Source organism: Anser brachyrhynchus (assembly GCF_964034855.1).
Source record: "Anser brachyrhynchus genome assembly, chromosome: 18".
Taxonomy (NCBI): domain Eukaryota; kingdom Metazoa; phylum Chordata; class Aves; order Anseriformes; family Anatidae; genus Anser; species Anser brachyrhynchus.
In genome coordinates, this window is record NC_137711.1 from 143,725 (window position 1) to 160,025 (window position 16,301).

At 42.8% G+C, this 16,301-nt stretch overlaps 1 protein-coding gene across 3 annotated transcripts; it reads left to right on the forward strand.

The window, feature by feature from the left end:
- The first annotated feature begins 399 nt into the window (after nucleotides 1-399).
- On the forward strand, nucleotides 400-15,520 carry DUS1L (dihydrouridine synthase 1 like). Of its 3 annotated transcripts, none has more exons than XR_013940505.1 (13): nucleotides 400-820; nucleotides 3,293-3,401; nucleotides 4,086-4,136; nucleotides 6,579-6,691; nucleotides 7,462-7,544; nucleotides 7,734-7,837; nucleotides 8,770-8,914; nucleotides 9,655-9,751; nucleotides 10,116-10,204; nucleotides 10,453-10,619; nucleotides 11,065-11,212; nucleotides 13,189-13,264; nucleotides 13,636-15,520. XR_013940505.1 is itself a non-coding variant. In XM_080560321.1 (13 exons), exons 1-13 carry the CDS (start codon nucleotides 584-586, stop codon nucleotides 13,782-13,784), a joined length of 1,458 nt encoding a protein of 485 aa, XP_080416447.1. In that variant the 5' UTR covers nucleotides 415-583; the 3' UTR covers nucleotides 13,785-15,520. The 3 variants fall into 3 exon arrangements, 2 of the variants coding, with proteins under 2 accessions (XP_080416448.1, XP_080416447.1); XM_080560321.1 differs by having other exon boundaries at nucleotides 415-820; nucleotides 11,175-11,212; XM_080560322.1 differs by lacking the exon at nucleotides 13,189-13,264 and having other exon boundaries at nucleotides 402-820; nucleotides 11,175-11,212.
- Nucleotides 15,521-16,301: the final 781 nt, after the last annotated feature.

Here is a 16,301-nt window from a genome sequence, read left to right on the forward strand (position 1 = left end):
ACTGCACTGGGGGAAGATGGGTGTGCTGCCCACTACCACGGGGTGCTCCGGACAACTACTGCTGCACAGGTCGCGCCAAGGGAGGCACGACCGGCGGACAGGGCTCATCGTGGTGGATCACAGCGGGCCGCGGGAGAGCAGCACGAGCAGTGGCACCGCCACCGGGCGCCGGCGTTGAGGCCGCCCGTGCCCGCCGTCACGGCGGCTGCCCCTCAGGCTGGGGCGGCGCGCGGCTATGCAGGGCCTCGGATGGGAACAGCCCTGTAACGTCCCGGCCGGTACCGCCCTCCGCGACCGTACACGCGGGGAGCGCGACCCCCGCGCTGCTTCACGGGGGCGATGATCTCGCCGTGAGGACTCCTCCGCGCGCGGCCCCTGCCGGGAATGCTGAGGTTTCCGGAGGGGACGGTGCGCGGCTGCACTGCTGAGCCGGCCGGAGGGAGATGGCGGTTGCACCGTCCGGCCGCCTCTGTGCCCTGCCAGGGCTCGGCGTTCGCGCCCGCCTCCAGGCCTCAGGCGGCGGTTGCGAGCCCCGGTACAGCGGCGCGAGGCGGCAGCTGCCGCAGCGCCGCGCGGGCGGGAGATGCCGAAGCTGCGCGGGGAGGCTTTCTGGCGGGAGACGCTGCGGAGCGCCCACTACGTGGTGGCGCCCATGGTGGACCAGAGCGAGCTGGCCTGGAGGCTGTTGAGCCGCCGCCACGGTGCCCAGCTCTGCTACACGCCGATGCTGCATGCCCAGGTCTTCCTCAGGGACGCCAACTACCGCCGCGAGAACCTCTACGGCGAGGCCTGTCCCGAGGACCGCCCGCTCATCGTGCAGGTGAGCGCCAGGACCGACCGCTCGGTTCGCTCCCGAATCGGCAGCCCCTACCGGGCCAGCCCTAGCGCCGCCAGCAGCGGCGGGGACTGCCGGGAAGAGCTTCCCGGGGGTTCGCCTTGCAGTGTGCTCTTGGGCAACAATGCGAAAGTCAGTCAACGTTGCCAAATGTGCCCTTGCCCTCGTCATCCACCCTCTGTGTTCGTAAATTCAGCCGTTCTCCAAACCTTCACGAGGACAGACTAGTCCATTTTACACAGATTTCAAAGTGGTTGTAGAGTATGACAGAAAAATCATTTTCTTCACGTAATAAGTACCAGGAACAGTACTTAGCTCGTGAAGACAAATGTGTTTTTCTGTTCACCCCATGGCTAGCAGAGAGGATTTGGTGTCTTAACCACAAAGACCTGAAGCGCTAGACTTCTAACACAGTGTCAGTCCTCTGCCCCTTGTCTTTGGAGATAGACTGCAGTTGGTCTTTTCTGGAGTCAAGGCTTGTTCCAGATCTTGTACCAGTCTAGGAGAATCACAGTTTTTTGAACGGGTCTCTGAAACCACGATCTCAGTGCTTAACTATAGTAAGAGACAGAAGAGCAAATGCAAGAAAAAGTATACCCCTTTAAGCTTGTTTTACTAGTGCTGTGTGAGGTTCGGGTACTTCTTACCACTCCATCCCAATGAGGGAGGGGCCTGTGGAGCTGGAGAATAATGCAGGGAAAGACAGTCAGTGTGAGCAGAGGAATGGTGTGATTATGAATATGAGCCAGCAGCGTGCCCTGGCAGCTGCCAGAGTGCATCAGGCACGACATTGCTAGCCAAAGGGAGTGATCATCCCACTTTGCTCTATGCTGGCGTGGCCTCACCTTGAGTACTGTGTGCGGTTTGGGGCAACAACAATTATAAGGAGGACCTAAAGTGTCCAAAGGAAAGTGACAAAGATGGTGAAGAGTCTAGACATGAATATAGATGAGGAGCAGCTGAATTCACTTGGATTGTTCAGCCTAGAAAAGAGGTGACTGAGGGAAGGCCTCATGGCAGCCTACAGCCTCCTCACAAGAGGAGCGGTGGGGCAGGCGCTGAGCTCTTCTCTCTGGTGACAATGACAGGACCTGAGGGAACGGCATGGAACTGCGACAGGAGAGGTTCAGGCTGGATGTTAGGAAAAGGTTTTTCACTGAAAAGGTGATCGGGCACTCAGCCAGGCTCCCCAGGGAAGAAGTCACAGCACTAAGCCTGTCAGAGTTCAAGAAGCATTTTGACAACACTTCCAGACATACAGTTTGTTTTTTAGGTGTTCCTGTGCAGAGCCAGAAGTTTGACAGATAATCCTTGTGGGGTCCTTCCAACTCAGGATATTCTGTGATTCCATCAGAATGCACTAAAAGGAGACAGCAAACTAAATCCCTCCTTCTGATTCAGAAAGTAAAGCTTTCACCTACTTTGTTCTTCACACCCTCTTTTCTACAGGGCACCAAAGTACCTTGGATATCTGCCATCATGGAGCTTCTTTCTTCAGTATTCTTTTCTGTTAGCTGACTATTCTTATACTTCTGGACAGGCTTGGGTTTTGTCACAGGCACTGGGAAGTAGATCAGGCAGAGATATATATGAGCCCATTGTTCCCTGGAGCATTTATTTTCCATGTAAAAATACACATTGATGTGGCTTGGTTGGAGGTTTTCTGTCATTTCAGAGAAGACAAATGACTTTCCTGGCTTTGGTCAGTATCAGCTGTGATTTGTAAAGTGTTACGGGGTTTAAGTAATACTTTTTCACATATTTGTTTCAGTTTAAATCCATATTATTTAAATTTAAAGATACGGTGGATTATTTTTTGTTAATAAAACATTTTAGAAAATGTATTTAAAAGCATACTTGTGAAGAATGGTCTGTCTCTATCCTCTTCAACAAAACAGCTTCAAATTAACGTAATTGTTTGTAACAAATCAATGTTTTCTCAATGTTTTAAGCGTGAATTTAATTATTTTTGTGACCAAGCATTTGATTAACAGCCCAATGTGTCTACTTCACATTCTGCACAGGTCAATTCAGTTTAGAGGCAATGGTATTTATTAGTATCTATAATGTTTGAATTGTCTCAAGACCCTGAGACAGACACCATAAGTAACTCCTTTCTTCTGCATTACCTTTTATGTATTCAAATGCTTCAGCTGTTTGTTGTACGGGGAATTTGAAGAGTTGTTTCCTCTTATTGATGGGTGCCACATGTAAAATACTCTGCAAATATTTCTTTGCCTCTTGATGCTTATCTTTCTCATTTTGTCATTTGGAATTTGAGGCTCCTTAGCTGGTGTCACAGATCCTTTTGGGAAATTACAGTTGTTATGAGCTGTGTATATTATGCCCATTTTTTGTAGCGACTGGTTGCTTTGTAAGTATGTCATAGAAATAATGTTATCAGTACTTGAAAAAAAGCTATTGCCTGATTTTTCCACTTGTTTTTGTCTTTCTCAGTTCTGTGCCAATGACCCTGAAGTGTTTGTCCAAGCAGCACTGTTGGCTCAGGATTACTGTGATGCCATAGACCTAAATTTGGGTTGTCCCCAGATGATTGCAAAGAGAGGTATGTGCAAATCTGAGCCCTGGATAAACAAAGAAATTGCATGTTTTAAATGTATACTTTGGCAGTAAGACATCAAAAGGGCCAAATTAAGCCTTGGTGTGGGTGGCTGCAGTACTGTTGAAATCAGACTTAATTGCATCCATTTTAATAGGTACAGATTTGTAGTACCTAAAGCAAAATTAGGTACACTAATAATTCCTACTTCTCTTGAGTGATCGCTCTTACATCTAGAATATTCTTCAAAAAATTAATTTTTTAGCAAGAGCTTGATTTTTTTCTGATTTCAATCAATCAAAGAGCCTAAATTCAAAAAGCTACATTTAAAATAATACTAAGCTGTCACTTAGTGTCTCCTGTTTCCTTGATACATGCAGAGTTTATTCACGTTAGCATATAAGAGGATAAAACCTGCTGAACCCTTAAGAGTATTGCAGAGGTAGCTATATTTCAAAAGCCAGAACCAGCGTAGTAAATCTAGGATGGCACGGGAAACAGAACAATCCAACTCTTCCAGTTTGGGAAGGACAGAACAACTCTGTTTCTGTCAGTGAGGAGGACAGAACAACTCTGTTTCTGTCAGTGAGGCATCAGTGTCTGTATCTTTGTGTGTGAATGTTTATGAAAGCTGTATACTTCAGAACCTTACTGTTCCGCACAAGTCTGTCATATGCCATTTTATTATAGGTCACTATGGAGCATTTCTGCAAGAAGAATGGGATCTTCTCCAGAGAATGAGTAAGTCTTTAGAAAGGCCTCACTTCAGAGGCTTAATTTGAGAGGGAATGGGATGAATTCATCAGTAAGAGGAGGCTTAGTTTTTGTGGGGATAAGGGGTGCAGCAGGTTTATTTGGGAAAGGTTGGGGGGGGTATTTATTTTATTACTGTATTTGTATTCCAATGGCACCCTCGTGGTACTTTATGATATCCCACTACAAACTAGGTCTGCTAAAAGACTTTTGTACCTTTCACGTTAGGTGAAAGTGAGTCGTTTAAATCCCAGTCTAGTGATGGCTTAGTGGCTCTTCAACTCTAGAAATAGGAGAATACCCAGCACCTTACTTTTTAACTTTGAAGCTCTCAAGTACCAGGGAGGGTGTTTCTTTCTGACATTACAGTTGCCCTTTTGTTATCAGCTCAGTGTACTTTTTCTGTCCACATCTTAACAAATTATGCCTCTCTTCTTCAAACTTGTGTAGGATGTTCTTGGGATGTTGGTAGTGGTTGTGAACAATTTTGTATGTGTATATACATATACATATATATATAAATACATTTGGAACTGCTTTCTTTTTAAGAAAGCTTTTGATCATTGTATAGAGCCAAGAATGTCTTCCCCCCACTTCAAAGCAAGTGTCTGAACTGTGATGTTACAGACTCTAACTTCTGTTGTGTTCCCTGTAGTCCAGGGAGTCTTGAATGATATACAGCAAAAAGACACTGCTGGGAACCTAGAAAGATAGACAATGCTTTTTTCCCATCACGTAATGCGGTTGTTAGGGTGCTTCTCTTTGGAGTGAAAGATGTAAATCAGAACAGCCTCAAGGTGAGAAGAGAACACAGGGCATTTGGTTTGTAAGAGAGTTGTCTTATTAGGCTATTCTGTAAGAGCTGGGCAAAGCTTCTGCCTCTTCCTCCTTCTCCACACAGTACTGTTTTCTGCTTGGACCTGTGTACACCTCACTTGCTCCTTCAGAAGAGTGGTAGGAAGTACTGATCACTAGAACTTCTAGGATTTTGATTAGAAGAAAACCAGTGCCTTCATGCATTATACATCTAAGCTCTGGAAGAAAATAGAATTTCAGGCATGCCACTGCTCAGCATTTTCTATTGGCTGTTTTCACTAGCCCTCTTTTTGGTAGCATTCCAATTCCATGCCCTGTGTAAAGACTATGGAAGTTTAACATGATGTTCTAGATTTTACCCTGACCCGGTTAAGTTTCCTACTTGAGTGGGTTCACAACCTACCTCAGTCAAAGAATAGTTGAGGTTAGAAGGGACCACTGGAGGTCATCTGGTCCAACTCCTCCTGTGCATACAGGTACACCTAGGGCAGGTTGCACAGGACTGAGTCCAGATGGCTTTTGAAGCTCTCCAAAGAAAGAGACTCCACAACCTCTTTGGGCAACCTATTCTAGTGCTTTGTCACCTACACAGTAAAGTGCTTCCTGATTTTTGGATGGAACCTCTTGTGTTCCAGTTTGTACCCAATGCCTCTTTTCCTGGCACTGGGCACCACTGACAAGAGCCTGACTTTGTCTTCATTGCAGGCTCCCTTCAGGTATTTGTAGACATTGATGAGATCCTCCCGAGCCTTCTCTTTTTTAGACTAAACAGTCCCCCTTCTCTCATCTTTTCTTCATAGGAGTGATGCTCCAGTCCCTTTACAGTCCAAGTGGCCCTACATTGGACTCTTTCCAGTATGTCCATGTCTCTGTTGTACTGGGAGGGGGGGGGAGGTGAACTGGACACGGCACTTCAGTTGCAGCCCCACCAACGATGAGTAGAGTGAAAGAATCACCTCCTTCGACCTGCTGGTGATACTTTGCCTAATGCATCCAAGAATTCTGTTAACCTTCTTAGCGGCAAGGGCACACTGCTTACTCATGTCCAAGTTGGTGTCCACCAGGACTCCTAGGTCCTTTCCTGCAAAGTTGCATTCCAGCTGGGTGGCCCTAGCATGTACTGGTGCCCCCAGCATGAACAGGCAATGAGCTGCTGGTTGTCATGGACAAGGCTCTACTCATAATTATTTGGATGATAATTTAGAAAGAAGCAAAGGATCTCTAGTAGGAAATCTAGACAAGCAAGTGTTAATGTTGCTGGCAGAGCAGGAGGGATGCAACATGCTGTGACAGTAGTAGACCTGTATCAGTGGTTAAGATTTGAGGGGGGAGGTCCTTTAGAGTGAAGGTTAAATATGGTGGAAGAGTTAGATCTATTAAATGCTGAGCATCCTTATTAGAATGCAGGTTTTGCACATCATTGTTTACTATCAGTTGATGAACCTCTATAATTAGGATTGCAGAGGACATTGCTCATTGTTTAAGCTGTGAGAACTGCATAGCATTAACTTCTCAGGCTTTTTCCATACCACACCCAGTATCTGATCTTGAGGAGAATAGGCACTCTTCATAGCATTGTGCAGCCCACTTACCTGTCTTTTCAATCTTTCCCAGTTTTGCTGGCTAACGAGAAGCTCTCTGTTCCCATCACATGCAAAATCCGTGTTTTCCCAGAAATTGACAAGACAGTGAAGTATGCACAGATGCTGGAGAAAGCTGGCTGCCAGGTAAGGAGGCAGCTGCTCCCTGTACTTTTGCACTGGACACATATCTCTGTGTAAAGCATCTTATAACCAGATCTTGATGTACTGTGGAGATGAGTAGGCTACGTTGTTTTACAGAGAAGGAAAATGGGGTATAATGTGATTATATATATTAGCAGTCATAGGCAGCAAGCAGTTCAGTAGTGTGATATGGAACAGGTCATGAGTTCAGTCTCTGTTGTAATCACTTCACCATGTGACATCTTTCACTGTGGGTGAACACCTCAGTCTACCAAAGAACTGCAGGAGGCAGTGTGAATGTATGAAATACACAGGGCTATATATATATATATATATATATATATATATATATAAAATAAAAAAGTAGTATCAAAGGTCACCACCACCAGTTAAGAAATAAGCAAACCTTCTGGGATTTAATTTCAGAGGCAGTCTGTAGTTAGAGAAAGTACTGCCAGTGTTTAGGCCTTCTGCTGAGGGCATGCCAGATCAATATATCACAAACAGGAGCCAATGCAATAGGAAATCTATAGCTTCTCCCAAGATAAGACCTTGTCGTGCCATGGAGCAGCAAGATGAATGAAGCCCAGGACTCTGTCATGGTAGGTGACCTGGTAATACCTTTCCGTGATACCAACAGCCCTGCACTTTTTAAATAGCACTGGGAATTCAGTAGTATCCATGAAATGCACGGGGTTAAAGGAAATCTTTTGTCAGTGGATTTGTTCCAGTGGTTCATACACTTAAAAAGTAAACGGAACTTTGTGTTCTAGCTGCTGACTGTCCATGGCCGTACTAAAGAACAGAAGGGACCACTTGCTGGCGTGGCGTCCTGGGAGCACATTCAAGCTGTCAGGTTAGTGAGCAGTACCAATCTTAATGGATTTCTGCTAGCACACTATGAAGGGCGATTTTTTTTTTTTAAGCAGTGAGTGCAATGGCACTGAAGTGCGAATTTGTGTGACAGGAGTAGGACTTCTGGATTGACTCTAAAGAGTCCTTCCTAATTCTCAATATTATGCATCTGTTTTATTCACTGGTATAGAAAAGCCGTGAGCATTCCTGTGTTTGCAAATGGAAACATCCAGTGTCTCAGTGATGTGGAAGAATGTATCCGTAAGACAGGAGTGCATGGTGTCATGACTGCAGGTAAAGAAAATGAGCTTTTACTGTTAATAGGTGAGGATACAAACTGTTTCTTACTCTCTTTAGCAGCCCCATACACATTTATTAAAAGCCTACATCAGGCTGACGTGGTGAACAACTTAGATTGAAAGCTGAGTGGCCTTTCTCTGTCCTCTTACACTGGCTATCTCTTACCAGGACCAGGAAGCACTTTGCAGTAAGAATTGTTGTGTCGAACCTGTAGTACCATTGAGTGGATAGCTCAAGTCTAATTACGTGACAAAGACATACAGGACTCCTGTCTGGGAATATTTCCACAGCATCGGTTAATCAGTGGAATAGTTTCTGAATGGGTCTTGATGCAGTAAGTGTGTCCACTGATTAAGATTCCTGCAGCTGATTCATGTTTGGTTGGGATAAGAAAGAAGTGGTATTACTTGCTACAAGAAGATAGGATAGACATCGGAAAAAGCTTCCAGTCACTCGCACAGTTAAAGCAATGAAACGTGATGCCTGGGACATTGTCGAATCTTATTTTTAAGAAAACACAGATTAACAAAAGGTTTATCAAACTACTAGAGCAAGGCATAGTGAGACGCTGTATTTGCAAACTTAAGCCAAACAAATGAGAGTACAGACATACCATTGTCTAAATATTTAACCATTGGCCAGGCATTGATTTCTCTTTTATTGAATGTTTTTGTGGAAAGGTTAGATGCCTTTGTGGTTAATATTTTAATTAGGTATGATGTATTGTGCTCAATTAAGAATTTTACAGTGAAATGTAGTCTCCTGAAGTCAGGCTAGAATTTATGGACCTGTTGTTTCTCTTTGTGGCTGATGTGTCTGTGACTGGCCAGAACAATCACAACAGAGCTGACCAACTACAGAGCCCAGATTTTGTTGTCCATTATAATCCTGAAATGAAAGTTTGAGTGTTTCTTTTCATTCCCTAGAAGGTAATCTTCATAACCCAGCTTTGTTTGAGGGCCGAAATCCATTGGTGTGGGAGATGGCTGAGGAGTATCTGGAGATAGTGCAGAAGCACCCTTGTCCACTGTCTTATGTTAGGGCTCATCTCTTCAAGCTCTGGCATCACACGTGAGTATCTCCAGAAAACACTTCATGTTTTCAGGTGCATTCCTGCTTAACAAGTGTCTGGCTTTTCTATACAAGATATGATTTAGTAGCTTAGCGGGTAGTATTGGTGATAGGAGGACAGTTGGACTAGATGATCTTGTAGGTCCTTTCCAACCTTGTGTTTCTATGATTCTGTGATTCTATACAAGAATTTGTCTGACCTGAATTAGTATGTTGCAAGGTTTTCTTTCCTGGACCTGCCTGGAGAGAATGTGGGCTGAAGACTTTACCCTTCACTACAGGGAAACAGGGCTTGGGGAATGAACAAGTTACCACGCGATAAGCTAGGGTGTGAGCTTGCAGCACATCTGCTACTGTGTGGTAATTGCCTATATGCATACATGCATTTTGGCAAACGTGAGTTAACTAACTTCTCGTTCATTGTGAGGCAAGCTATCTCACATTTATTGTGGAGTAAGAGCATGGTCATGGGCAGTTACTGAGTAGCTGATGCACGGTATGTTTATGTTAGCTTATCTTAGAGTACCTTGTTTACGTGCCCAAACTTGCAAGTATTTACTTGAAAGAGTAGCAGGTGTCTGTGCTTCTTTCTGGACTTACAAGAAAGAAGATAAGCTGCTACCACAGGCAAATGCAGTGAGAAAAATCTGTAAAAAGCTTTTATAAAAGACATTTTTAGATGATCTCCTTAGACTAGCAATAATGAATAAACATGACTTGATGTTTGGGATTTGTCTCAGGCTTCAAGTTTACCAGCAGCTGCGTGAAGAATTAGCAAAAGTGAAGACTCTAGAGGGAATTGTAGATGTCAACAGGGAGCTGAAGCTACGATGCCAGGTACTAAGATGGGCCCTAATCTCCCAGAACAACTCTGTCTGCATTTGGTGGGAACATACCATGTATGTCACACAGTTGATGTCTGTTAGCCACCTCACTGGAACTTCGAGGCTTATGAACTGTGATATGGGTAGCTTACTACAGTACCAGCCCCTTAAGCCCAAACAGCTTTGCATCGGTGAAAGCTGATTTAGGAGTTACAAATATTCTTCATTTCATCTGTCTTACTAGATGTTTTTTGACTATATTTAACTGTCAGTAGCAATTATTTTAAATTACTCTTTGTGGCTTCCTGGAGTTTGAGGCATTATTTAGAGTATTTCCTGAGAACTACAGGAAAACTGACTGTAACTCTACGCTGCAGGAAGAAATAGCTAATCAGAAAGAAGGAGAAAAGCCAAAAGAAGGGTTGCCTTTTTTCCACTGGATCTGTCAGCCATACATCAGGCCAGGGTGAGTTACCTATTTTAACATGACCAGGTACACATATGCTTTTCCTGCTCATACTGTCAGTGCAGAGTCCTTCAGTTCTGTTCTAGGAGCTTACATACATTTAAAAACAAATGAAAACTCTTGGTTATACTTATTGTGGCTTTTCCTTTATTTTCTTGATTATTGTTTTGTTCATGGGGATGTTGCTCATTGTAGGGAACACCTACATCTTCCCTTCAGCCAACTTATAACGATGTGCACCATTTCAGGCCAAAGGAGAGATGCAAGGAGAATGGAACCAGGGGGACTGAAAAAGGTGTGCGAGGGAAACGTGCTCTGGAAGAGGATGAAGATGGAAATTCTGAGCTTCTATCGAAGAATAAGCAAAAAAAGAAGTTAAGAAATCCAAATAAAAGCTTTGATCCATCTTTAAAACGTAAGTTCCATCTATTGGCATATATACAGGGGAAGTTGCTGGTATTAACTTCGACATAAGTTGCACTATTTTCTTCTTGTCTATGTAGTTGTAGAAACTTCTTTTTAAAGATGGGGCATTATAGGAAAACTTTGGTAGTAGGCAACATTTATTCAAATTGCGTTCATTAGGAAAGCTATCTAATCATCAAAGAAGTAGGTCAATGTCCACTACAAGCAACTTTTTAAGCTCCAAATGCTTTACAAATTAAATTTTATCAGGTGCTAGTATTTGAAATTGAAATTGCATATGCATTTCAAGCAAATTTCCTCCTCTTTTGCACTAGATCTGAGATTTAAAACTATGTTTATAGCTGTTATGCATATAGCTTAGACACACTGTAAAAGTCAATGTATCTTTACCTTCTTTGCACAATTTTTTGAGGTACTGTATTTCTATCTCAAAGAGTCCCCCTCTGGCTGGAGAGGCACCAAGCTTTGTCTGATCCTGAATTTTTGAATTTACTCTTTCCATATGAAAACACTATTGCTGAAATCAGGTCTCCGTCTTTTCCAGCCAAATATGCAAAATGTGATCAGTGTGGGAACCCTAAGGTAAGTCAGTGCCAGTGTCTGTTAAAGCACTTCCATGAAATCCTGAGGTAGGGCCATACCAATGTCCATTAATGTATGCATGCTAAGTTCTGGTGATATGTTGGGGGACGGGGAAAATGTCCATGTGCAGGCAAAAGCCTCTTAGCTATTAACTGTAACCAGTTTCTGAATTGAAGGTGCTGCATAAAACTCACACAAATGTAGATGCTTTGAGATCATTTGCCTTTCCAAAAAACATCGTTTTACTGCTGCTGAGGATATTTATTGCTAAGACAGTTGAGTTGGCTAAAACTCTCAGGATCTCTTGGAAACAAATCTCCAAACATCCAGTAATTACACATGGCTATTCTGTGAACCCTTTCGCTAGGGTCAATGGTGGGTGTTTTCTGCAAGGATTGAATATTTAAATAACTGGTCTAATAACTAGTTTACTAATACAAGCACTCTAAACACCATCCAGTGTGGTTTGTACTGAGTATCAGGCAGCATCTGTTTTTTTTGTTTGTTTGTTTTGGATTTATGTCCTTAATCAGAATAAGAATGAGCACCTAGTCACTCTCAGTTGTGTTTTTGAACTTCAGCTAGTAGATGAACATGAACATTCATCATTAGCAATGTTTAACAAACCAGCTATTTTCCACATTATGTATTGGATAGGTATTTGAAAAAAGCAGTGTTGTGGAATTGTTTTTGGTGGTGGTGGTCTGTTTTTTGTTTTTCCTTGGGGAATACAGCTCTTTCCCGGACAGGGAAATGTCACTGAGCTGAGTGAGCAGTGTTTACCGCTGCTACCACAGACATACATGCACACATAGACATACAAGGAGGATTTAAGTGCAAGGAACAATTCTGTGTCCTAGCTGAAAAAGCAGTAGAGCTGTAGCAGCTTGGCAGGGGGCAGGGGTGGGGATAAAGGGGTGGTGACAGGTGCTGTATGTCTGTTTTGAGACATTGTTACAGCACCTTATAAACAGCAGCCAACTAGGGCCCAGTTTTGAACTGCAGCAACAGAAATAGATTTCTTGATGCATTCATTAGTGGGAAAAGAGCTTTCATCTGGCCTGTTTTCAAAGCCATCCTGTTTCATAGCTGGCCAGTTAACACAGCTTGGTGCTTCAACTGTGATCGTTTAAAATGGGGCTTGGACTCATTTTTGTTTTGCCTTTCGATCATTGTAATGTTGCAGGCTGCCCTTCGAGTCTTTAGAATGGGATCTGTATTTTTTTTTCTAGGTTCTAAGTTTCTAAGCTCTATCATGTAAGGGCTAGAGAGAAGGTATTTTTTTTGTTGTTGTTTGTTTGTTTTAAGATTATTTTAATGGGAGAAAAAAAAACTCACTTAAAGCGCATTAAGCATGGGTGAGTCAAAGCATTCGAGATACCTAGTCTGGTTTTGCCGAGCTGTAAAAGATCCAACTGAATTACTGCCCTCCCCTGAAGAAGGGTCATACCTTATATTTTTATACTTTGGTGTATTTAGTCTGAAAAAAAGGGAAGTAATTGATGTGGTAACATTTATTTATTTTAGGCAGAGTTGCAGATGGTACCAAGCATCTCTGGTCAGGCACCTTGTTTCATGTAGTACTTTTGTAGAGAAATACAGCAAGCTCAACTGTAACAAATAGCGTAACTCTTGTTCCAAAGTGCTTGTGACATTTGCCTGCTTATGGTATGTAACTTGGGCTGCCCAACAGATTAGTGCTGTTGCAGAAGTGGATGGTGGATTTATTTTTTTATTTTTGTTTCTCTGCATAAACTATCGCTAATAGCTGCAACACCATCCTCCTCACTCTCCGTGACATCAGCTCTGTCATCGTCATTAGACAGAGGTGTGACCGGCTAATGTATGCGTCCACGTGTTTTCCAAAGGTCTGAATGTACAGAGCTGGAGTGTTGTTGCTTATTAGAGTTAAATAATGAATTTATTCTCGCTAATAAACTGATATAAGCTTCTTTACCCCCCCCCCCCCCCCCCAGGGCAATAAATGTGTGTTTAACATGTGCCGTGGCTGCTGTAAGAAAAGAGCATTCAAAGAAACAGCAGACTGTCCTGGTAAGTGCAGCTGCTCCTATCAATTTTGTCCTTAGAAATCACTGAGCAAATGTCTCATCTCCATATATAATATAGTTGTTATTTTAAACGGGGGGGGGAGAGAAGGGGAGGGAGGTGGGAAGAAGTGTTAAATTCTACATCCATAGCTAGCTAAAAACTTATAGAGTACAATTAAGAGTATGCGCTTTCTAGTGTGTGTGGGGGGGAGTTCTTCCAGGATCTGGGGATGTGTTCTTTCCAGACCAGACCATTAGGACCCATTTTTTTCTAGCTACAGGGAAGGAGTTGCTCTGTTTTCCAGTGCGTTCATTTCAGTTGTTTTTTTTTCCCCCCCTTCCTTTTCATTTTTCTCCTCATCCTTGTTTCTTCAGGTCACGGATTGCTTTTTAAGACCAAATATGAAAAATCTCTTTTGTGGCAGAGCAGTCACACAGCAATTCAAAACCCAGAGATCAGGCAGAGAGATGTGGATGTTGGGGAGACAGCTGTACTGAAAGAGGCTGGTGACACCACATTGTGAAGCTTTGGAAATGAATAATAAAAGAGCTTCTGAGAGGCCTTTGCTTCCCTGGGCCAAAGAAACTGCCATCTCCAGAGCACTGTCAGCTCTGTGAACTTGTTCCACAGGTTTATTTTAAGTTCTGGACACATTTATTTAATTAAAACGCTGCTTACTCAGGGAATTTTCCTGCATTTGAAATAAAAAGGATGCAATTAAATTTCTCATGTTTCAAGACTGAAAATGCTGCATTTGGGTTGGTGGGGCAGACAACCATGTGCTGCCATCACAGTCTGCTTTCGTGTAAGTTTACTAATCATTCATGTCACATTTTTAATAGTGGGGAATAAATTTCATATATTAGAACAACCTCCTGGAGTGTTAAAAATAATCATGTTAATGACTCCCTCACTAATAGAAAAGGACACGTCTGTCTTGAGTTTCAAAAGGCCATATTGTCACCGCAGAAAGGAACCTGGGGTACTTTGAAAATGTGAAGATGTAATACGTTGCTATAACCACATTGTGGATTAACATTTACTGGTTTTATACAGTATGCTAAAGCGTAACGCTCTCCCCTGAGCTAAAGGTCAGGAGGAAAATAAAATCTCTATTTTACTAGAGAGGGGTTGCTGAAATGATTTGCTAGATTAGAACCACGTCTATGAACTGGTCCTTGCCCACATCTCATAATTACATGATCCTGTTTCTTTTTCACAGCGCTTATCGTATGGAAAAGTGCCTCAAAACCTGCTGCAGTTCTACACATACAAAACCCTACCCTGCCTGTCTTTTATCTTTTTCCCCCCTCCATGTGCTTTGCATGTCTCCTAGGCACTCAGTCAGTGCAGCTGTCTGTGTTTAGTATGCTTTCTAGAATCCTAATTGTGGAGAGTCTTAACCTGCCTCCCAGACATTCCTTTGGGAAGTTACGCTGAGTTTGAAAGGAAATGAGCTGTAAACCCAGCACATAGCATCATGGGGCTACAAAGTACTATACATTGCTGGAAACAGAGAATACATACCTATACCCATACCAAAACAGCTGTTAAAGATCTTTTAAAAAAACAAACAAAAAACAACTTTCAGGAACACAGAAATAACAGCATGCTCTGGTAACTATAGAACCCATTAACTTTTTTTTTTAAATGTTTCAAGAACTGTGCCCACCTTATGCATATATGTCTATATCCATATGTATGTGTGTGCACCCCCCCCCCCCCCCCCCCCCCCCCATCTTGAGCTCAGGCAGGATTTAGAGCTCTCATCACCAGTTTATATTTCCTAACCTGCATTACAAACTATGTCATAGAGTCATGAGTTAATACGTGGACTAGAACAGTGTGCTAAAGAGACCAAACTGCTAGGAACTGTAGACCTGTTTAAACCATGGGGAACTAGTCTCACTCATACCACTAACACTAAGAGAGTTCACAACATCATCAGCTCACTAAGCAGAGCACCATATGTGAAGCTGAGGCCTTGGCCTACCCTCATAAGACTCACCCTTGTGCTTTCCTAGTCTGTGTTCAAATTTTCCATACAATTTCTGCAGGCACATTGTCTATCAGCTGATTATGCATATCTGGCTACATTTAACGATCTTTTATCTAGCTCTTGCCATTCATTCCCACTTCAAGTCCTCTAGAGAGATCACAAGAGTTAAGAACTTCCTATCCAGTTGGAAGTTGAATTAAATGCTGCCTAACAGTTGTGGCATTCTACAGATTGTGACAATAAAAGTAGTTCAAACTGTCCTAATGAGTCTTCCTATTTCATTTGTTCTTTATTTCAACAAAATATTTTCCATGGTGTTCTCGGAATAGCATCTTCCCAGCCTTACTCAACTTGCTAACCAAGTCTTTCAGTAGCTTTCATAATTTCTGATTACCCTTGTATTTAATTCAAGTTTAGACACTATCCTGGAAGGTTCTTTCTACTTCACCTTGTGAACAGGAACTAGCACAGAAACCCAGGAGAGGGAAAGAGTGTGGTATTTATCAAAGAGCTCACGATTAGTGTGGGAGTACCAAGTTTAAAAATAATGCCTCTGTGCCTTATTTAAAAAGGGAAATTTAAAACCATGCCACCTATCTCCCATGGAAATACTCCACTCCTTCCCTTGCACAGATACACACTTGTAAAGTGTTCCAAACATAGTTCAGAAAAGCCCCTCTTTAATAAAAAGCTAAATGTTCATAATCGTAGCATTTACAACTGCTCACTTAGACCCTTCCCACTTTTTGCAGCTCCCCCCCCAATATCAGGAAGATCAAGCGTTCTCCCATTCACTGTGCCAGAGAAAATTTACAAAGTCAGAAAAGGCTTTTGCATGAGAAACATTCACTATTGTAAGACAGTAGTGGACTGGTGCTAATGTGAGTGATCTGCGTTATATTCCTAACCAGACAGTTTGATTTTAGATCCTGTCTCCTAAGCACACAGTCTCATCCCCAAATCACCAGTGTGAAAAGATCAAGCTGGCTTCAGGCTCCCGAATTCAGGAAGGGCATTATAGTTGAGAGTCATAAATGGATA

Coding starts and splice junctions, on each gene's coding strand:
- DUS1L (XM_080560321.1), top strand. CDS start 584: ATGCCGAAGCTGCGCGGGGAGGCTTTCTGGCGGGAGACGCTGCGGAGC. Junction 821..3,292: donor ACCGCCCGCTCATCGTGCAG/GTGAGCGCCAGG, acceptor TGTCTTTCTCAG/TTCTGTGCCAATGACCCTGA. Junction 8,915..9,654: donor TTCAAGCTCTGGCATCACAC/GTGAGTATCTCC, acceptor GATTTGTCTCAG/GCTTCAAGTTTACCAGCAGC.